Below are 23117 nucleotides of genomic sequence, written 5' to 3'. Positions count from 1 at the left end.
TTTGCTTGGACATGAAATTAAGGAATAACCTATTTTAAAAGGTTGAGAATTTCTTAAATAATCTGATTTCCATATGAAATTAAGGAATAACCTATTTTAAAGGTTGAGAATTTCTTAAATAATCTGATTTCCATGAAATTAAGGAATAACCTATTTTAAAAGGTTGAGAATTTCTTAATCTGATTTTCATAAATTTTGACTTAATTTTCTTACTTCAATACTTTAATAAATCAATAAAATCTGCTTGAATATTTTCAACATTTGTATAATAGCCAGAAAATTAGATGTAAAAGCCTAGAAATAGGATCATTTAACACTTGTGTTAACCACACGGTCCAAGATTTATTTTCCCCACCATCCTCCACAATCAATCTCCCCCACCCAAGGAAAATGTGGCAGCAATGACGACAATTAGCAAACTTGCAGTCACAATCCAGTGTACCTGACCTTTTATCCAGCATTAGGTCCATACTTGATGACATTATTGGTCATGCTACACACACTTATCGCTTGACTGACATAAATGAAATGCTTCAGACAATGGGCATGATGGAAAAGTCATCGTTGCATGTTGCACTATGTTCTTGTCTCCTACATTATTTAAAGCAACAATCTGCTGACATTACTGCACCTAACTAAATGGCTTCCAAATTCAAGTATCTTTCAAAGTCCTCAGAGTGCGCTACTACTCACAAAAACGTTTTAGCAACATCTGAAGTTCTCTTTCAATGGGAATCACAGTCACGACCTTGTTGGCAGCATTCCATTACTGAAGGCTTCAGGATACGTGTATTGGGCCACTCAGGATCAGTGTTCTCCCAGCAAGTGGCAAAGTCATGCCCTTCTGCAACCAACCTATCCCCAGAGCATCTAGAGACATCAATTTTAACTGCACTTAACTGAAGCACTGTGCATTTACAGGCTCAGGTTTCAAGTGTTCATTATTCAAAAATAGACTTTATCATAAAAAATACCTATATCAAATACAAAAAAAAGACAAGTATATGGCTTTCTTTAGATTTGTAGTGTTGTTCAGTCTATATATTTAGTCTGAAGAAGGGTCTCGACCCAAAACATCACCCATTCCTTCTCTCCAGAGATGCTGCCTGTCCCGCTGAGTTGCTCCAGCTTTTTGTGTCTATCTTCCATATATTCAGTAGTATTGGTTCTATACATTGGTCTCCTGGGGTGATACAAACTTCAAGTGGTTGGGACTTCTACACTGGGCTTAGCCTCTCAATGTGTAATGGCAGGAGGACCTCATTGCTTTTGCATTGGCTGCACCAGACTTCAGTGAGACCCTCAGCACATATTCCTGCAGTCCAGAATGTGCCAGGCAGCATGATTCCTTTCTGGTCATCTCATTGGACTGGAAGACCAACAAGCCGAGGAGCCTACCCTGAGGAACTCCTGCAGAGATGTTCTGCGGCTGAGATGATTGACCTCCAACCATCACAACCATCTTCCTTTGTCTTCGCGCAATGCCTCTACTGTCCTTGTCCAACGCCTCTACTTCCTTGGAAGGCTTAAGAAGTTTGGCATGTCCCCAACATCTCTCACCAACTTCTAAATATGCACCTGAGAAAGCATTTTATCAGGATGCATCACATCATAGTTTGTGAATAGCTCCATTCAGGATTGCAAAAAATTGCAGAGAATTGTGGACGCAGCCCAGCTCATCACACAAACCAACCTCCCTTCCATTGACTCCGTTTACACCTCACGCTGCCTCGGCAAGGCCCCCAGCATAATCAAGGACCAGTTGCACCCCAGCCACTCCTTCTTTTCCCCTTTCCCGTCGGGCAAAAGGTATAGAAGTGTGAAAACGCACCACTCCAGATTGAGGGACAGTTTCTTTCTAGCTGTTATCAGGCAACTAAACTGTTCTACCAACAACTAGAGGGCAGTCCTCAGCTACTATCTACCTCACTGGAGACCCTCAGACTATCTTTGATCAGACTTTACTTTGCACTAAACGTTATTCACGTTATTCTCTTTATCATGTTAACTGTGGAGAAAGGGGAAAGATGCCAAGTGACCTCCACAGTAGCTGTCACAACCACAGTTGTTGAGTCTTTGAAAATATGTGTGCATCATCTTTGGTATAGAGATCATAATCTCCTGGCTCCACACAAAATCTTGCAAGAGTATGGAGTGGACTTCCCTGTGCTCCTTCTCATCACCTGTATTCAGATATGCAGACCTGATATTGCAAGCACTGCCCACTTGCACGTCAGCATCAGACATGTTGTGAAAGCATCACAATGGATCTGAATCTGAATCTTCTAGGGCAGTAGGGTTGCATGGTCCTGCTCTACAGCAACCACAACACATAATTCCGCATCATTCATTTAGCACCCTAGTGCCCAGGGTATCTCCTCAGTGATGTGCCAAACTATTATGCTCATAAATTGTACGGTCACCTCTGAAGTGGGGTGTCAGATGCAACAAACAATATTTGTTGTGTAAGAGGGAACTGCAAAAAGCTGGAGTAACTCAGCGGGACAGGCAGCATCTCTGGAGAGAAGGAATGGGTAACGTTTCAGGTCGAAACCCTTCTTCAGACTGGTTAGGGATAAGGGAAATTAGATATATAGACGGTGATGTGGAGAGATAAAGAACAATGAATGAAAGATATGCAAAAAAGTAACGATGATAATGAAAACAGGCCATTGTTAGCTGTTTGTAGGGTGAAAATGAGAAGCTGGTGCGACTTGGGTGGGGGAGGGATAGAGAGAGAGGGAATGCCGGGGCTACCTGAAGTGAGAGAAGTGAGAGAAATATTCATACCATTGGGCTGTAAGCTGCCCAAGCAAAATATGAGATGCTGTTCCTCCAATTGGCATTTAGCCTCACTCTGACAATGGAGGAGACCGAGGACAGAAAGGTCTGTGTAGGAATGGAAAGGAGAATTAAAGTGTCCAGCAACTGGGAGCTCAGGTTGGTTCACGCCTGGCTGAGCAAAGGTGTTCCACGAAATGATCGCCCAGTCTGCGTTTGGTCTCGCCGATGTTTTCTGAAACATTTTGTCCACATTTTGAACAACGGATACAGTAGATGAGGTTGGAGGAGTCGAGGGAGGAGGTATAGCAACAGGTGTTGCATCTTCTGCGGTTGCAGGGGAAGGTACCTGGGGAGGGGGTGGTTTGGGTGGGAAGGGATGAGTTAACCAGGGAGTTGTGGAAGGAACGGTCTCTGCGGAAGGCGGAAAAGGGCGGAGATGGGAAGATGTGGCTAGTGGTGGGATCCTGTTGGAGGTGGCGGAAATTTCGGAGGATTATGTTTGTTGTTTCCTTCTCCACTGCATGCCCCCTCCACTCTAGAGGGTTCATTTGCCCATGCTCCTCCCACTCTGATTCATGGTAGCCTGATAACAGGACTCCTTTCCTCATACTCTGGAAGGGCAGATCAAAGCATTTTGGCATAATCTCCAAGCAAAACGCTTTCTGAAGTTACACCAGCACCAACAGTAATGAAGATGATTGCAGTACAGCAAATTAATTTGATGCAGTCATTAAAACAGAACATTAGAAATGAGCATAAATAACAGATTTCATATTGTCCATATTCATAAAAGCAGGGTTGCCTCACAAGGCCCTATTTTTGTTGGCCCTAGTGCATGTGACCTCGTGCCCACTGCAGTTATGGCCAATTCTATGTCCCTTTCCATGTCTTTCTCTTTTTTCCGCTCAAGCACCTCCATCCCCTCATGTTGGAGAATCTGTAGATTTATCGATATGTTGTCCATAGTAACAGACTATTCAGCTCACTGAATCTGCACCAACAATCAGCCACCTATATTTACACTAACCCTACATTAATCATATTTTATTCTCCCCATGTTCTCTTCAAGTCTCTCCAGATACTACCAATCACCTACACGTCAGGAGCAAAATACTCTGGTTAATTAACCTGCCAACCCACACGTCTTTTTGGGCGGGAACTGGAACACCAGAAGAAAACCCACAAAGTCACGGAGAGAACATGCAAACTCCACACAGAATGCACCCAAGATCAGGATTGAACCTAGGTCTCTGATGCGGTGAGGCACGCAATCTATTAGCTGTACCACTATGCCATCAGTGTATTTGAAAGAATCTCTAAAGGTTGTGCCATGCAGCAACAGTAGGTGTGCTGAATTTCTCCATCAGGAACCGTGCTTTTTGCATTTTCTGTCTGAAAGTACACTAAACCCTATTGCAAACTAGTTTTTGACTGATTTGCAATATTTTGATGGTGGACTTAATTTGCACCTAAGTACTAAATGCAAGGAACTATGTTTTCACACGCTACAACATGCTGCAATCCAATTTCTAGGTTTTAAACGGTTAGAGAAAAGAGACAATAATTTCCCTCGGCTCTAATCTAATATTAGAGATTGTGGGCTTACTTAGTTCATAAAACAGAGCAACATGCCATCAAAATCTTACGAAAGATATCCCAAATGCCAATATATATGAAATGGCTTCTTCTGACATAATATAAACTGAACATACTGCCAACTTTCCCAATCTAGGTCCATCTCATTCAATTCAATATGACTGCTATCTGAGTCAACATTTGTCAACACCTGCCAAGTGATACACAGCTGCCCAGAAATTGAGTGAAAATCAGTTCTAATAACTGATTAGAACTCATTTTCACTTTAACTGAAATGTTAATTCTGTTTCTCTTCCCACAAATGTGCCTTAACCTGCAGAGTATTTCTAAAATTTACTGGGTTTTTTAGACTGCCTAAAAGCTAAACTGCACAGTGATGCATTTTATTTTAAATAAATAACATTTGATTTAATCCAGATTTAATGGTTTACCTAAGTTAATCTGCTGCAAATCAATTTAGTAACAACATTCACTGCAACATTTTTGGCCCATTACACTCCACATCTAAATTAGTGTACTGATTCATGAATAACTAATTTATTTTAATGCAATCCCCATGTCTCTATCCTCGACGATCTTTATAAACTTCAACCAAGATTTTCAACTGATCTAATGTCTCCTCATACGTGTGATGACATCTTTTGGTTTTGCAACACTCATCTAATATGTCTTGGGACTATTTGCCATGTTAAAATAATTATTTCAAATACAAGTTGTTTTGTTGTACTGTTCCCTGCTGCTTCATAATATTTCTATATTTGAGACTCAGCCAGTTAACAAGACAGAGACATCTGCAAATTTCACATCAACTGCAGAATAATGAAATCAAGAAAGCAGCTTTTAAATTTACTTAATTCTTAAATTGGAAGATCAGTGAAAGGATTAACAATTAACATGCACCCTAATCAATTATCTAACATTTTTCATTACGTAGGATTGTTGGAGCTCACATTGGGACTAATTCAGCCAACAGAACTATCTAATGGCATTGCCCCAGTAAACAGTAGTGACCCGACACTCTCATGCAAGTACAGCACGCTGTGAGCGGGCTTGAAAGGTGTCTCTTGTCTGCCTGACCTTTCGATGCTCCTGCAGAGTTGCAGTCGAAGAACACTTCTTGTTACATACAGAGCACATCAGTCTCCTCCGAGAGCTTCCTGCAGCCAGAAAAGAAACACCATCATATTTTAAAATTAGGAAGCTCAAGAAATGGTCTACTTGCATTTGAGGCAATAGTTTTCAGAGGTTACTTGATAGGCATTAGACATATAATTTTACCCTCTTAGAAAGTTTATTTAAGTCACACGCAAGATTTAGCTTTACAATAAATTACCAATCAGGAAGAAATGTATTGTAAAACAACAAAGGAAAGAGTGCATATGTCAAACAAATACTATTTTAAGTACACGGGATTAAATGGACAAAATGTTAACTGAGAAATTACTTCATGGGTGAAACACTTCAAAGCAAAAAAAAAGCATCCTGATAGATATGAATGATGCAAAAATACAAATACTATACTATATCAAGTGTCACTGCAATATCTTATGATAAGAAAGAAAATTAAACTAAATTGGCTCATGTAACTGTTTTTTAAATATAATGTTTCTTAATTTTGGGCACTATTTTCTAAGATTGGATGATGTACAAATCGCAGCTCAAATCAGAAACTCGTCATCATTGTTTTAAAAATCAATTAACTTCTTGTAAAGAATGAGGAAAACAGGAAGAAACAAAATGCATTAACCTGCTCCTTCCATTATCACATAAAATCTACAGATTAATTCCTATCCAAGAGTTTCAAGGCATCCTTGCCTGTGTTTCCCTCCCCAAAAAATATCAAGTATTCTAGAACGTAAATTAATTCCAAAGATTATTCAAATTTGCTACTTTCAGAACTAGACAGATATATAGTCTGGTCTATCTTCATGTAGACCAGATTTTTCTCAATTGCGCAAAGAGATCAAATTGTGATCGGCCATATTAACATCACTATCTGGAGAAACAAGTCAATAGACAAGACAATAGACAATAGGTGCAGGAGGAGGCCATTCAGCCCTTCGAGCCAGCACCACCATTCAATGTGATCATGGCTGATCATTCTCAATCAGTACCCCGTTCCTGCCTTCTCCCCATACCCCCTGACTCTGCTATCCTTAAGAGCTCTATCTAGTTCTCTCTTGAATGCATTCAGAGACTTGGCCTCCACTGCCTTCTGAGGCAGTGAATTCCACAGATTTACAACTCTCTGACTGAAAGAGTTTTTCCTCATCTCCGTTCTAAATGGCCTACCCCTTATTCTTAAACTGTGGCCCCTTGTTCTGGACTCCCCCAACATTGGGAACATGTTTCCTGCCTCTAACGTGCCCAGCCCTTAATAATCTTATATGTTTCGATAAGATCCCCTCTCATCCTTCTAAATTCCAGTGTATACAAGCCTAGCCGCTCCAATCTTTCAAGATACGACAGTCCCGCCATTCCGGGAATTAACCTAGTAAACCTACGCTGCACGCCCTCAATAGCAAGAATATCCTTCCTCAAATTTGCAGACCAAAACTGCACAGAGTACTCCAGGTGCGGTCTCACTAGGGCCCTATACAACTGCAGAAGGACCTCTTTGCTCCTATACTCAATTCCTCTTGTTATGAAGGCCAACATTCCATTGGTTTTCTTCACTGCCTGCTGTACCTGCATGTTGAAAACTCCCATAACCACCATAGTATTACATTTGCGACATGCCAATTTTAGCTCTTGATTCAACTTGCACCCTATGTCGACGCTACTTTTTGGGGGCCTGTAGATAACTCCCATTAGGGTCTTTTTACCCTTACAATTCCTCATTATCCATACTGATTCTACATCTCCTGATTCTATGTCACCCCTTGCAAGGGAGTGAATATCATTCCTTACCAACAGAGCAACCCCACCCCCTCTGCCCACCTGTCTGTCTTTTCTATACGTTGTGTACCTCTGAATATTCAGTTCCCAGCCCTGGTCCTCTTGTAGCCATGTCTCTGTGATTCCCACAACATCATATTTGCCAATGTCTAACTGAGCCTCAAGCTCATCCAATTTATTTTTCATACTTCGAGCATTTAAATACAACACTTTAACTTCGTTATTCACCTACCCTCTCCCACCGGTCACAATTGGCCCTGACCTTACTCTCTTATTCCATCCAGAACTTCTCTTCCCATTTATTCGATAGTCCTTTGCAATTTCTCCTGTACTCGCTTCCCCTTTAACTCCATCTTCATATTCCCAATTTGTCAACCCCTCCCCCCCCCACTACTTAGTTTAAAGCCACACGTGTAGCACTAGCAAACCTGCTGCCAGAATGTTGGTCCCCCTGCTATTAAGGTGCAACCTGTCCCTTTTGTACAGGTCACCCCTACCCCAGAAGAGATCCCAGTGGTCTAGAAATCTAAATCCCTGCTCCCTGCACCAGCCCCTCAGCCATACATTCATATCCCCAATCTCTCTGTTCCTGCCCTCACCAGCACGAGGCACAGGTAACAGTCCAGAGATAACCACCTTCGACGTCCTACTTCTCAGTCTTCTTCCTAACTCTCTAAACTCACATTGCAGTATCTCCTTCCTCTTCCTCCCGACGTCGTTCATGCCCACATGCACAACCACTTCCGGTTGATCACCTTCCCTCGCTAGGATGTTCTGAAGCCGCCCCGTGATGTCTTGAACCCTGGCACCAGGGAGGCAACAGACCATCCTCGAGTCCCGCCTTCCGCCACATAATCTACCGTCCGTACCTCGGACAATGGAGTCACCCACTACTATGGCTCTTCCTGACTTCGGACTCCCCAGTCGAGTCTCCTTGCCTGGATTAGAGCTGCCAACCAGTCCGCCGCTCGGACTGGGTCTTCTGCCCCGACAGCTCCCAAGAGGGTGTACCTGTTTGCAATAAGCACAGCCACCGGGGTCTCCTGGAGTCTACGTTCACACACCCCTGAAACAGTCTCCCACCTTCGCACGACCTGGACCCTTGGCGTGACAGCTTCACAGTAGGTCCTGTCCAGGAAACTCTCGCATTCCCGGATGGCCCTGAGGTCATCCAGCTGCTTCTCCAACTCCACCACACGTCCATTCAGGAGCTGCACCTGGACACAGTTCTTGCAGGTGTAGCTCCCAGAAACTCCAGCTGAGTCCCTACCTTCCCACATCCTGCAGGAAACACACTGCACCAACTTATCTGCCATTATTGCTTGCTTTCAGCCAACGGTCATCCTTGCTCCTTCTCTCCCGACCTTTTCCTGACTGACGGAACTGCTTGATTTGCAAGATACTCAGATCTTGAGCAAAACACAAAGCATGATGTTTGTGTCTTGGATCTGACCTGAAACATCAACTATCCATTTCCTTCACAGATGCTGCTTGACCCGCTGAGTTACTCCAGCATTTTGTGTTTTGCTTTACATTACTACCTTCCATCTATGTTGTAACTCCTCCGAGCAAGGTCATAACTGTAATCAAGGCATGTTACATAATCTCATCATAAAAATATCCAACATTATCCAGAAGTACAACAAAAAAAAATTCCAAACTATTATGCAGCAATTCTTCAATCCATCATATTTGTACTTGTATATAGCATACATACATCTCATTTTTGGGATGTCACTCCATTTCTTCAAAGCAGATCATAATTATTTTCAGAGCCTGGTTACACTTGAGTTTAGTTTAGAGATTCAGCATGGATCACCAATTCCACCGACCAACTATCACCCATACACTAGTTCTATCCTACACACTAGGGACAATTCACAGAAGCTAATTAGCCTATAACCCTGCACGTCTTTTGAATGTGGCCTGGAGAAAACCCACGTGGTCACAGGGAGAACGTACAAACTCCGTACAGACAGAGCCCGTAGTCAGGATTGAACCTGGGTCTCTGGAGCTCTAAGGCAGCAACTCTACCGCTGCACCACTGTGCCGCCCACACTTGAAAGAAGACAATGAGGAGGTTTGTCCCCCTTTACAATAGAGGAGATAAAGGCTTTCTCTAAAAAAGATAATCAGTGAATTACATGGTCCCTGCAACTTTCACATCCACCAATGAAACATGTTTATATTCAGAAGAAGAACAACAAATTCTAACCTTTCAGCACAGTGACCATTGTCTGTATTGGTTTATTATGATGTGTTCTGTCAACTGCATTCAGTGTAACCAAATATTACCATTTAAAATCAGAAATTACATTCAGTACATAGGAGATTTAAAATTGTATTTAATCAATCTTTTATAACAACCGTGTGCAAGAGTTAAAAATAACAGTCTGATCCTTCGATAAAATTAACAACAGTGAAACTTCAGATCATGTAGCTTTCGAAGCTGTAACATATGTTTATGACTGAAAGTATTCAGTGGGCTGACAACGAGTCATAACTTTTTCATATAATGGTTAATATAATTTTACTGAAATTCTAAGTAGAAGATCAGAATCACATTACAGAAAAAGGGCCATTCTGAGCTTCTAGTGCATACAGCTAGTTTATCCACATGATACCTGCTTTATTAAACAATTATTTACACTGGTTGGAAGATAAAACATGCAGAACGGAGAAAAGTAAGAAAAAAGAAAGTAAGCAAAATACTTTCTGCCAATTCATGAATATTGCTCAAAGATTAACAGAGCTGCCAATTGAGATATTGAGAAAGCTTAGCCTTTCCTGAAGCAAGGGATGATTTGACTCCCTTAACTAATAAAAAATGTCTTTTAATTTTAATCACATTCACCAAAATTTAATTTTCAGACAGTTTTTAATGGATGTACAACTGATAATTTATTAAGGTCTAGAATACATTAGCAAACCACCTACTGTATAATGAATTACATTTTGTTTGGTCATACTGCAGTTCAATCACTCAGCCATTAAATGTTGCATAAATTCTGCATTTACTAATCAAAATAGTTGAAAAATTAGCAGCTCAAGAAGAAACGCGTAACTGGATGAACATGCTGCTTTGGTACAGCTTGTTTTTGTCAGTTTACACATACTTACCTGCTCTACAACTGTAGGTCATTTGCCACACATAATTACTAAATGCCACCAAATAATTGATCAAAAGGAACATGAACAACAACAAAAGAACCAATCCAAGGTCACTCATGATATATGTGGTGATTTAATTAGCAGTCTATTAATATCCAATGTATTTTGCAAAACCATCTTCATTTGAATAATAATACCCATTTATTAGATCTACTTTATCTTGCCATTGCCATTAATCTTGACACCCTCGGTATACCTATACTTAAATATTACATTGCATGTTAAAGGTCAATCACCAGATGTATTTGACTTCCTGTATTTAGCGAGTTCATGAAGTGATAGAACATGCAGCCAATGTACCAAGACCTTCTTCCAGTTCAAGAACTAACGAGCATCTGTTTCATACTCAACTATTAATTTTACATCTAACACACTGATCACAGCATGTATTTGATTTTACCGTTTCTATTTAATTTAACTGAAAAGTAAACTTCAACTAAGTGTAGTGATATTTCTGAAAATTTCTTTTCATGTTAAGCCTTAAAAAACCCCCAGTGCTTATAAGAAATTTGTAGTGAACACTACGGAGAGGATTAAAAAACACATTCAACCTTTTTTGGGTTAGTGGAGCCTGGATATAACATTTCTTTCTTGACCAGAGGCAAAGTTGGTCATTCCATTCTCTGGACAGTCATTGAACAACACAGGGCAAACATTGACTTGAACAATAATTGAGAAAAATTATAAACATCTACAACCCTTCTGAATCTTAGCCTGAATTCCAATTGCATTAACCTACTATTGAGCCACGAGGATTCCTTATTTCAGGAGCACAGATTTAGCAATACAATCACGGCATATTTCAGGATTTAAAAAAAGTAATAGTAAGGTCACTTGGGATTGAGTTGGACCAAGATTGATCCCCAACCACCAATATCCACATCTCTCCCACCTCACATTGCTACCGAATCATCAAAGAACAATTGTATACCTCATCAATCAACATACCGTAAAAGGTACTGAGTCACATTTCTATGAACCATACAAATCACTGCCTTTGCTCGTGATCATGAGTAACTCCAACATTGAAGATCTCCCATATAACAAATGGGATCTGATTTTTTTGAAAATACATTGTTAGATTGCCAAAGACCAGTTGCATTCATTCCACCCATGACTCGTTTTCTTTGTTACTATCTACTCTCCTCCACCACTATCAGAACAATCACCGGACGAACAAAGACTGGCATTTATTATAACAAAATTAGAAGGGAGGGGGCAGACGGGGGGGGGGGGGGGGGGGGAAGGTGAGAGATTAGAGAGAGAGAGAGGATTCTTTGAGAAAGAGAATAATGTGGGAAAGTGGAGAGAGTGTTAGGAGGGAAGATGATACATTAGGGGAGAAGAGAGTGCAGGAGTGGAGAAAAGAGAGCTGGAGAGTGGAAGGCAGAGTGAGAGAAAAAAACACAGAGTAGGATGGAAGAAGGGGGGAGAAGAGGAGGGCTGGCAGAATATGACCAAAAGCATGCGCAGTTCAGAGCAGCATTCCTTTATGCCTGGTTTTCAATGAACATACTTATACAAAATAGTTTGCCATTCCGACTTGGGATCCAGGAGTCCTGGCTGCGCACAGATGTACTTTCATACCAATACTTTGTGCGTAACTTTATCTGCCGTTTCCTATCTCAGGCTAAGATTGCTTCAATTTTAAAGTCATTTCCTATAGCTTTGTTTTTTAAACATTCTGAACAGACCCCTCTGGAACTAACTTCAGAAGTTAATTCAATGAAGATGGCAACATAGCAATTTAAGGTTTTAAACCAAGTTTACTTCCTGTTTGGAAAAAGGATGTTTATGGTTCCCAATGAAACAAGTGTATATAATATAAAACAGTTCAATAAAAATCACAGGGTAGTGGGGGTGATATCACACATTGTAATAATTTGCTATTGGAACCTACTCACACTCAACTGTGTTGGTACCTAATATAAGTGTAACCTAATCTCAGTGTTTGGAAGAATTCCAATCCTTCGCACTTTACCAAGATTATACTAATGTCCATACATCCATTGTTCATACTTGTTCTTAACAGGTGAAGGTACAAAAAAGAGCTGTTTATTTGTCATTAGTCTCCCTCTCTCTTCTGCTCCCAAGAGAAACTACAGATAAAGCCCCTAAATTACAATCAAAATTTGAAAAAATTTGAAAGGATAAAATAATCTTGTACAGATGATAGTCAATTTCTTTGTAATACTTAAAAAAATTGCACATAATCTAAACAACGCATAACCTATTGTATTATAAACTTTTGTTTAAAAAGAAGAAAATTATAAAAAGACAGTGAATAATTTCTGTTCAATCTCATCCCTTACATCTGGCCCATTCTTTTCTTTAATGATACAAACGCTAGAAACCTTTCCCAACAAGAATTACCATTAAATGTATCATTTGAGAGTATTAGGCATGAATTTTCCTGGTGAAATTTGTCCTACTTCAAGCAAAATGGACAACGTCTGGATGGACGAGGGGTGAGGAGGTCTACTACAAAAGTGGGATAGAAAACAATGCAAAGGATAAATCCCCACCTTCCAATATGGTAATGTTGAAGGGGGGGGGGGGGGGTTTATCAGCTATGCATAAACCAAGCACCATATTCAGAGCAGTCATTCATCTGGATGTGTGCTTCAAATTGCACTTTCAATTCCCTTGCTAACTTTGAGAAATAGTTAAATATTTCCTACGGTGTTTGTGCCTAAAGGTGAAAGCATAAATGAAGGGTATAGTGCATTGGGCAGACAAGTTGTGGGTATGAATAGACATGGGAAATATGATATCGTTATTTTGGAAACAAGTCCTCAAGCTGCCTTTCCAAAACCATTCTTCAGATTCTACACGATAGTCAAGGATATAAAAGGTACAAGAAACAATCACATGGTTGAAATTGAACATCAACTGAGACATAATGGGTCAAATTTAAGGAAAAAAATAGTATCTCGTTCTTAGAACAAACAGTGCACAGGAAATTGAAGAAAAACATTCAGGCAAATTTCTCACAAGGACAAAGACATGAGGGTAGGACCAATGGGGATATTTTTTGAGGTTAACGACCGAGTATGATTCATTCAAAGCCACGTTTGTATTGGCTTGGGGTGAAATGCAGACCACTGACAGGAGAGTGGAGATGCATTTTCTCATAGCTAAACGGAAGAGCATTTTATGCACAGGTCTTCCAGGTCAGGGAAATAGAATTGAGTCAAGATCGTCACATCAATGCACTTCAAAGCACTGACCAAAAAGCAGATGCTGCTGCCTTTCCCCTTGCCTGACGATAAATGGAGAAACCTTTTGATTGTGCATTAGGGTCAGGTGTGTTAAGGATGAGCCATGTTTTGTTTCACTGAAACAAAGGACACAGCAGCCTCTGACCTCCCTTTGAAACAATAGTCTTGCTCCAAGCTCTTTTAGAGATACAGCGCGGAAACAGGCCCTTCGGCCCACCGAGTCCGCGCGCAACCCAGTGATCCCCGCACATTAACACTATCCTAAACACACTAGGAACAATTTTTACACTTACCCAGTCAATTAACCTACATATCTGTATGTCTTTGGAGTGTGGGAGGAAACCGAAGATCTCGGAGAAAACCCAAGCAGGTCACGGGGAGAACGTACAAACTCCGTACAGACAGCGCCCGTAGTCAGGATCGAACCTGAGTCTTCAGCGCTGCATTTGCTGTAAGGCAGCAACTCTACCGCTGCGCCACCGTGCCACCCCAAGATTGTTCTTGAGTGATTGAACTTTAGCTCCAAGCATGTTGGGGGTAGGGGGACTGGGGGGCGTGGCTAGAAACCCCGTAGTTTCAGCCATACCTGGAGTCCACCGCTTCCCCTCCTGATTGTCAAGGTTCCTTATTATACTGGTACTTACAGCTGCGCTGGTAATGCTGGGTCTAATATAGAGAGGGAGTTCCAAATGTCCCTTTGAAATGACAAGGATTGGCAGGAAACATTCAGCGTTGGAATTAGTGACATTCACAGCTCTGGAACATATAGATAATAAGAAACAGTCCTAAAAGTCTATTTTAACTGTTTTGAGATAAGCTTCACATAAAACGTTACCTCTCTCTGGTGCCATTTTGTTTCAGGAAATAAGGCTGGGCAGGTGGAATATATCAGCAGATGGGCACATTTATAGTAGTCTCACAATTAAGGTAGATGCCACATAGTTATGGAAAGGACATAAATACATTGCGAGTTCTCAACTGTGCTCACACTATTTTTACATGACTGAGAAGCAGCAGACCAAAAGTGAAGTGGAACGCTATACATTACTCACACACAGCAATGGGACACAACCGAGGAGCAGATTCAGAGGACTGAGGTAAACATGCTCTCATAAGGAAAAACAGCAACACTGCCAACTCTCGACATGGGTATGGAAGGATAGGATAAAGCAGAGTAAAAGGAACACACTGGAAATCATGCCGTAACTAAGGTGGAAAAGAGATCAAAAGTTCAAAGATCAGTTCTCACATGACAATTATTTCTACCACTTTTTCCCCCCCCCGGAAATTGCTGAGAATTATAGACAGAAAATTCTCCCTATAGATTTTACTTCCTGCTTAAAACCTTACATCATTCTGTCAGTCGCCGAGGAGTCTTCAAGGTCTTGGATCATTTCACAGCATCCAGCAGCAAAAAATTAAAAATAAATTTCAAAGCTTCAAAAATACTGGATGAATGGCAAAGGATTAAAAGTAAATAATTCAAACTGCCATTTTGTGATACGCAACATCATCCGAAAACTCTGACTGGATTAATGCATTGTAATCTATTTCCACCCACTCGGTATCTCCTTTCAGCAAACTTTATTGCATTGGCATCATTTAAATATATAGAGAATTTTTTAGCTTAGGTTCATTTTAATAAAATTCCCAAAAACAAACAGAAGGCTGCTGTTCTTTGGCACTTAGGTGGAAGAGTCTTTCAAAACTTAGAACAAACTAAAATTCCTTTTTTTAATTCTTATTTGGATTGTAACCCATAAGTATAAATTTTGCAAGAATTGTAACAGTTACCTCTTCCGTCATTGAACTGAATCCCATAAGACAATTTACAAATGCAACAAGATTTCTTTTCAGGATAGGGTTCATTTTCACATATTTAAAACAATTCGACTTCAAATCTACCAGGAATCAAAATCCTAAAGTTGAAACTTGACAGTGGAGTATGGAAGGCGGCCCTCAATATTATTTTTACTTTTAAGTTCACTCCTATTACTTTGTTTAACCAATATATGAAATCTGATTTGCTCCTTGGGGAACCACTGAGGCAAAAATGACTTTCTTCCAAGTTACTGCCTGTAAAACTGATTGAGATTAGGAAGTGTGAAGGAGCCATGAACCAGTATTTTTGTATGAAACACTATCCATGGCCCAACACAGTGGGTGATGAGACCTACCACAGCATGGCTTTGTCCCTTCCATTGAGCCTCTTGCTAAAGTTATCAGGCTGGTTATTAATTAATACTTTGAGGACAAGAACATTTCCCCTAAACATCCCCCCCTCCCAAAGGACATATTCATTTCTCTTTCACATGTGATTAGGAAAATGTTTGTGGTGGCACAGATTGAATTTATTCCTGTTAGTAAATTTCACCATTTTCTATGTTTTACAACTTCCTTCTAGTGCAAAGTAGGTGTGGAAAACTTGTCCAAATAGTGATCGTGGACAAAGAGGTCTCAGTATTCATTCAGATACTGGAATGATTAGAAGCAATAAACACAGCATGCAATTGAACACAAAACCTGAGAAATTGCCCTTAAATAATGAAGAAACTTAAAAGTCACAAACAAGGAATCAAAAGATCAGCAATATGCAATATGCAAAACAAAGCACTCAGTGTTGCATTTTCATAATATTGCATAGTATTGCACATGTGCAAAATTTTTAGTCTGTCAGTACTCTGAAAATTTACCTGTAAACTGACATAGCAAATTGCTGAACACGAGTGACCTTAAAGCAAATTGGGCTAGTGGACATAGGACATGAAATCACAAATAGAAGACTATTAATCCGATTTAATTTTTTACCATTGTCAGAGAATGCAATCACAAGGAGATTATTATTTTTTTCATATTTTACTACGTTACCCTCAATTCAAATCAAAATTCTAAAACTCAATTTAAAACAATAATGTTTGGATCATACTTTCTACTGATTCATGTTCTTACCTGTATGCACATTCTCCTTATGCTTCTTCAAGGCATCTTTGCTTTTGAACCTTTTCCCACAGCTATCTGCTTTGCAAACAAACCTGGCATCCCCTTTGCAGGCTTCCTTATGCTGCTCGAAACTGTGATAGACAGTTGGTAAGAGCCAAAATGTAACACAAAATATAGCAACTCTCTATTGCATGCAAACCTTGGTTAATACATGCCACACAGCAGAACCAGTGACTTACATCATGTTTCGCCAAACCAGGGTGGAAATGAAGCAAAGCAGTGTTACTTGTTTTATTTTTTTAATTCACATGCAATCTGCCCAGGTTGTTACGGAAAGTAGGAGAGGCCAAACATGGTGCAAAATGGACAACTGTGGTTCAATACAAAACCTTGACTCAGAGCTGAAGGCGATGCTGCAGACTGAACATTGAAAGCTTCGAGAGCTGTCATCGGGAAGGATATATTCAGTACATTGTAGAACACTACAAGCAAAGGAACAAGTACAAAACTTAATCGAATCATCTCTTTATCAAATCATTGATCGACTATGTAGGCAATCAACAACATACAATGGAAGACAATATAGAGGTAAAACTTCTTCAAACACATCTAAGCAGTTTAAAAGACTAAAAGTGTACACAGAACCAATTAAGTTGCAGCAGAAATGGAGAGTTGCGATCATATTTCAGGGATAGTGTGATGGTTCTCGAGTGGATACAGAGAAGATTTATGAGGATGTTGGTAGAAGTAAAGAATTCTAGATATCAAAATAAGATTGGATAGATTATGGCTGTTTCCTTTGGAGCAGTGGAGATTGAGAAGCGATTTAAATGAAGCACAAAAAGCTTTGAAGGGTCCAGGTAGAACAATTAAAAATTAAGAGAGAAATCAATAACCAGAGATGCAAAAATAAAGCAATTGGTAGAAGTATTTGAGAGAAGTTTGAGGAGAGTATTTAGCAGAAGGTTGATGGGGCTCCAAAAGATAATAGTTAAAAGGGTAGTAGAGCCAGAAACCTTGATTAGCAGTGTCTAGATTGACACCTAGATATGTTTCCAATGAGCAGTGGCAGCGAACAAAGAGTATTATAAAAGTAGTGTGAAGCCTTTTATTTTGGTTGGTGGGTACATGACGGGTTCTATGATCCCCTTACGACACAGTAAGTTTCTTCATTTGTTTTTACAATCTTCTTTGAATGTGAAAATATGACTTTAAAATTCTGCCTTTGATTCCCCCCCCCCCCCCCCCAAAATAAAATTCTGCGTTTCATTTCAAATTTGCTTCTTCATTTTAGACATACAGCGCAGAAACAGGCCCATCGGCCCACCGGGTCCGCGCCGCCCAGCGATCCCCGCACACTAACACTATTCTACACCCACTAGGGACAATTTTTACATTTTGCCCAGCCAATTAACCTACAAACCTGTACGTCTTTGGAGTGTGGGAGGAAACCGAAGATCTCGGAGAAAACCCACGCAGGTCACGGGGAGAATGTACAAACTCCGTACAGTACAGCACCCGTAGTCAGGATCGAACCTGAGTCTCCGGCGCTGCATTCGCTGTAAGGCAGAAACTCTACTGCTGTGCCACCATGCTGCCCTATTTATCACGAAAATTATTAAACAGCTTTTAAAAACAAATTAACAACAATGCTAAGAAAGTAGACAAATAAAAACCATCAAATAGATGAAGGCTCTGTATGATTCTGGGCTAATGTTATGTATAGTGAATAGGATTTAAAGTTATGATCATGATAGTCCACTCTGGGATGGTTCCAAATCCAAACAACAGCTGTCAAATAACTTGGAACCCACAGAGGGTAATAAAACACAGAATTATAATTCCATAACTTCTGATCCAATGACAGTTCAAAACAATAGACTAAAATCACACATAAAGATCATCTCAAAATGCATCCATTACAGCAGCTATTTGCATTTTACCTTATCATTAAGAACATCAAAATAATCGCATCCTTCAAAAGAGCAATTATATGTTTACAAAAATGTTGACTCGTCACCAGGGAAGATTGACACAAAAAGCGGGACAGGCTGCATCTCTGGAGAGAAGGAATGGGTGACATTTCGGGTCGAGACCCTTCTTCAGACTGGTTAAGGATAAGGGAAACGAGAGATATAGACAGTGATGTGGAGAGTTAAAAAACAATGAAGGAAAATATGCAAAAAAGTAACGATGACATAGGAAACAAGACATTGTTAGCCGTTTGTAGGGTGAAAATGAGAAGCCAGTGTGACTTAGGTGGGGGAGGGATGGAGAGAGAGGGAATGCCGGGGCTACCTGAAGTGAGCAAAATCAATATTCAAATTGGAGGAACAGCATCTCATATTTCGCTTGGGCAGCTTACAGTCTAGTGGTATATACATCACTGTCTAAAACGAAACATAGAAACATAGAACATAGGTGCAGGAATAGGCCATTCAGCCCTTCAGTCAGCACCGCCATTCAATATGATCATGGCTGATCATCCAAAATTAGTAACCCGTTCTGGCTTTTTCCCCATATCCCTTGATTCCCTTAGCCCTAACAGCTAAATCTAACTCTCTCTTGAAAACATCCAGTGAATTGGCCTCCACAGCCTTCTGTGGCAGAGAATTCCATAGATTCACAACTCTCTGGGTGAAAACGTTTTTCCTCATCTCAGTCCTAAACAGCCATATGTCATTCCTGCCATCCCTGGAATTAATCTGGTGAATCTATGCAGCACTCCCTCAATAGCAATAATGTCCCTCCTCAAATTAGGAGACCAAAATTGCACACAATACTCCAGGTGCAGTCTCACCAGGGCCCTGGACAACTGCAGGAGGACCTCCTTGCGCCTAAACTCAAATCCTCTTGCAATGAAGGCCAACATGTTATTAGCTTTCTTCACTGCCTGCTGTACCTGCATGCTTACTTTCAATGACTGATGTACAAGCACACCCAGGTCTCGTTGCACCTCCCCTTCTCCTAATCTGACACCATTCAGATAATAATCTGCCTTCCTGTTCTTACTACCAAAGTGGATAACCTCACATTTATCCACATTATACTGAATCTGCCATGCTTCTGCCCAGTCATCCAACCTTTCCAAGTCACCCTGCAGCCTCATAGCATCCTCCTCGCAGCTCACACTGCCACCCAGCTTTGTGTCATCTGCAAACTTAGAGATGTTACATTTAATTCCCTCATCCAAATCGTTAATGTGTATTGTAAACTAATCCTTTCCTTTTTACATACCGAAAGAAACAGTCAGTTTTTATATTCCCCACGTTTCCTTTCATGCTCTTTACACCCACCCATGTAGCACTAGCAAACCTGCCTGCCAGAATGCCAGTCCCCTTCCAATTAAGATGCAACCTGTCCCTTTTGTACAGGTCACCCCTCCCCCAGAAGAGATTCCAGTGATCTAGAAATCTAAATCCCTGCCCCTTGCACCAATGCCTCTGCTACACATTCAGATCCCCTATCTTCCTGTTCCTACCCTCACTAGCACGAGGTACTGGAAGCAACCCAGAGATAACCACCCATCGAAGTCCTGCTTTTCAGCCTCCTGCCAAGTCCTCTCTACTCACGTTGCAGGACCTCCTTCCTCTTCTTACCTACTTCATTTGTGCTTACATGCACAACTACATCTGGCTGCTCCCCTTCCCTCTCGAGGATGTTCTGAAGTCAGTCTGAGACTTCTTGGACCCTGGCATCAGGGAGGCAACACACAATCCTCGAGTCTCGTCTGTCGCCACAGAATCTCCTGCCTGCACCTCAGACAATGGAGCCACCCCACCACTATGGCTCCTCCTGACGTTGGACTCGCCGGTCGAGTCTCAGTGTTAGGATTCGAGTCACAGACCTGTCCGACGCTCAGACTGGAAGCGTTGTCTGCCCTGACAGCTCCCAAGAGGGTGTACCTGTTCGCAAGAGGTACTTTCACTGAGGTCTCCTGCACTCACTTCATCCCCTTCCTTTCCGTCTCTACCCGTCGCACCTCCTGCACTCTTGGAGTGATGACCTGACTGTAGGTCAAGTCCAGGAGGCTTTCGTCGTCCCGGATGGACCACAGGTCATCCTGCTGCTGCTCCAATTCTCTAACTATCTCGTGTTTCCCTTATCCCTAACCAGTCTGAATAAGGGTCTCGACCCGAAATGGCACCCATTCCTTCTCTCCAGAGATGCTGCCTGTCCCGCTGAGTTAGTTTAGCTTTTTGTGTCGATCTTCGGTTTAAACCAGCATCTGCAGTTCCTTCCTACACACCAGGGAAGATTGATTACATTGGTCAGCACCTTCATATCCTGAAGCATTTAAGAGACCAATGGAATCTAAAAAAATATGCAAAGTTTGACCCAGAATCAAACCTACTAACAGCTTTATTATTTTTTTAATTGTTCAGAGGGGTAACCTGTGGAACATTAGTTACATTAAATTGTTTTTGCATGCCCTTCATTTTCAATGATTTTGTTTCTCACACTGATAAAAACTACGCTGCAATCTACAATGTTCGCAAAAGATACAAAATATCCAATGCAACCATTCTGGGAACTTTGAAGTTTGCCTGGGCAAAATGTTCCCCCAATTCTACCTCTTATTGTTAAAATATTATCCAAAAAAAGATGTAGGCAAATTTGTAGGCATTTCATCAGTGCACCAAAAGTTAAAACATGTTTAACAACATTATGTTTTATAGACAATAGACAATAGACAATAGGTGCATGAGGAGGCCATTCGGCCCTTCGAGCCAGCACCGTCATTCAATGTGATCATGGCTGATCATTCTCAATCAGTACCCTGTTCCTGCCTTCTCCCCATACCCCCTGACTCCTCTATCCGTAAGAGCTCTATCTAGCTCTCTCTTGAATGCATTCAGAGAATTGGCCTCCACTACCTTCTGCGGCAGAGAATTCCACAGATTCACAACTCTCTGACTGAAAAAGTTTTTCCTCATCTCCGTTCTAAATGGCCTACCCCTTATTCTTAAACCGTGGTCCCTTGTTCTGGACTCCCTCAACATTGGGAACATGTTTCCTGCCTCTAACGTGTCCAACCCTTTAATAATCTTATACGTTTCGATAAGATCCCCTCTCATCCTTCTAAATTAAATTAAATTTTAATCTTAAATTAAACTAAATTAAATTAAATTTAAAACATAAAACATGTATGTTTTAAGACATGCAAAAAAAAAAAAAGGTCACAATTTTCCTTAAGTCTGTTTTGCCATTCAGTAACATCAAGACTGATCACATGATCTGTCCATTTCCCCAGCTCATCGCCATATTCTCCAATTCATTCAGTGACCAAAAATCTTCATCTCAGCCTTGAGTAGCCTCAATGTCAGAATGATCACAACTTTCCTGAGGAAGAGAGAAACCTCTGCAGAAAGAATCAACATACCAAGATCCCTTCTACACATTAACACCACCTTGTTTCTCATCATTTATACAACCTGTTTACCCTGTTCCCATCAAAGAGCATAACCTTGCATGTTTCCAGATGCATTCATTTACAGACAGGGTTCTCCCCAGGGGTATTATTTCCACCTAGTTTAATCTTCATCAACCCTGGATACATCACACTGTCTTTTCAGTTACTGATATAAAATAATAGCCAATGACCCTGATCTTATGCCAATGGTTCAGGTCCCGAGGTATCCATTAGTACAGTACCTCAGTACAGGTCCTCCAGCATGAGGGATGCTGTCAATAGCCTTAGAAATGTCCATGTTAACAACATCCACCAGTCTATCATCATTTATTTCAAAACAACTCATTTATTGCCACACTGACTTTTGACATTTAATCAGTTTCGCCTTTCTCTATCTTACGAGTTGCATGGCTGCATTAGTATTTGCAAAGGCAGGGAGTGTGCTCCGAGGTTTGTTAGGAGAAGATGTGAAACAATATTACCTACAGCAAAGCCTGCATATAAGAAGGCCACACAGATCCTCCAGGGCAATACTAGCAGGTGGTTGCCAGAGAGACCTTCATTAGGAGCAACATTCACTTCAATTAATGGCCAATGTAAACAATAAATATCTTGTAAGATCTGTCAAGAGGAATCCTCAGAATGTCTTCATTATGTCCACAGCCCCTTTCTTCACTTCTGTTTGCATTCTGCTAATGATTTGTGTGACACCACACATGCTCACGAGGCTTCTGCCTTCCTGCATCCCTAGATCTCCATTTCCCTTCCTTTTTAGATAAGGTAACTTACTTCTGCTTGAAGAAGGAACGTCGGCCTTCAGTGTAAACAGTGTCCACATTAAGCTCTCAGCCTGCAGAGTGATGTGTAGCATTGCTGCTTTGCTTGGCCATACCAAACAAATCAAAGTTTCTGAGCAATCAGCGTGGAACATAAAGTGCCAGTAACTCAGGGTCAGACGGCATAATTGGAGGTCATGGATAAGCAACTTTTTGAGTTGAAATCCTTCTCACCTTGTAGAAGAGGTGAGAAAGCTGGAAAAAGGTGGGTCAGGACAAATCCTGGCAACTGATAGTGGATACAGGTGAGGGGTGGGG

The 23117-nt window shown here is 40.9% G+C and overlaps 1 protein-coding gene across 3 annotated transcripts in view; it reads right to left on the bottom strand.

The window, feature by feature from the left end:
• prdm5 (PR domain containing 5) overlaps positions 1-23117 on the bottom strand; it is a 243768-nt gene that overhangs the window by 166047 nt on the left and 54604 nt on the right. For 2 of the 3 annotated variants that reach the window (XM_078411294.1, XM_078411303.1), the window contains exons 6-7: positions 16620-16741; positions 5458-5537 (exon numbers count right to left, since the gene is read on the bottom strand). In XM_078411294.1, coding sequence (XP_078267420.1) covers positions 5458-5537; positions 16620-16741 — 202 coding nt within the window. Of the gene's footprint in view, positions 1-5457; positions 5538-16619; positions 16742-16999; positions 17093-23117 lie in introns of all 3 variants that reach the window. The other variant, XM_078411286.1, reaches the window with a different exon arrangement.

This window comes from Rhinoraja longicauda, chromosome 1 (genome assembly GCF_053455715.1).
Source record: "Rhinoraja longicauda isolate Sanriku21f chromosome 1, sRhiLon1.1, whole genome shotgun sequence".
In the NCBI taxonomy this organism is placed as follows: domain Eukaryota; kingdom Metazoa; phylum Chordata; class Chondrichthyes; order Rajiformes; family Arhynchobatidae; genus Rhinoraja; species Rhinoraja longicauda.
Note: the sequence above shows the minus strand (reverse complement) of the source record. Positions and strands in the feature narration are given on the sequence as shown.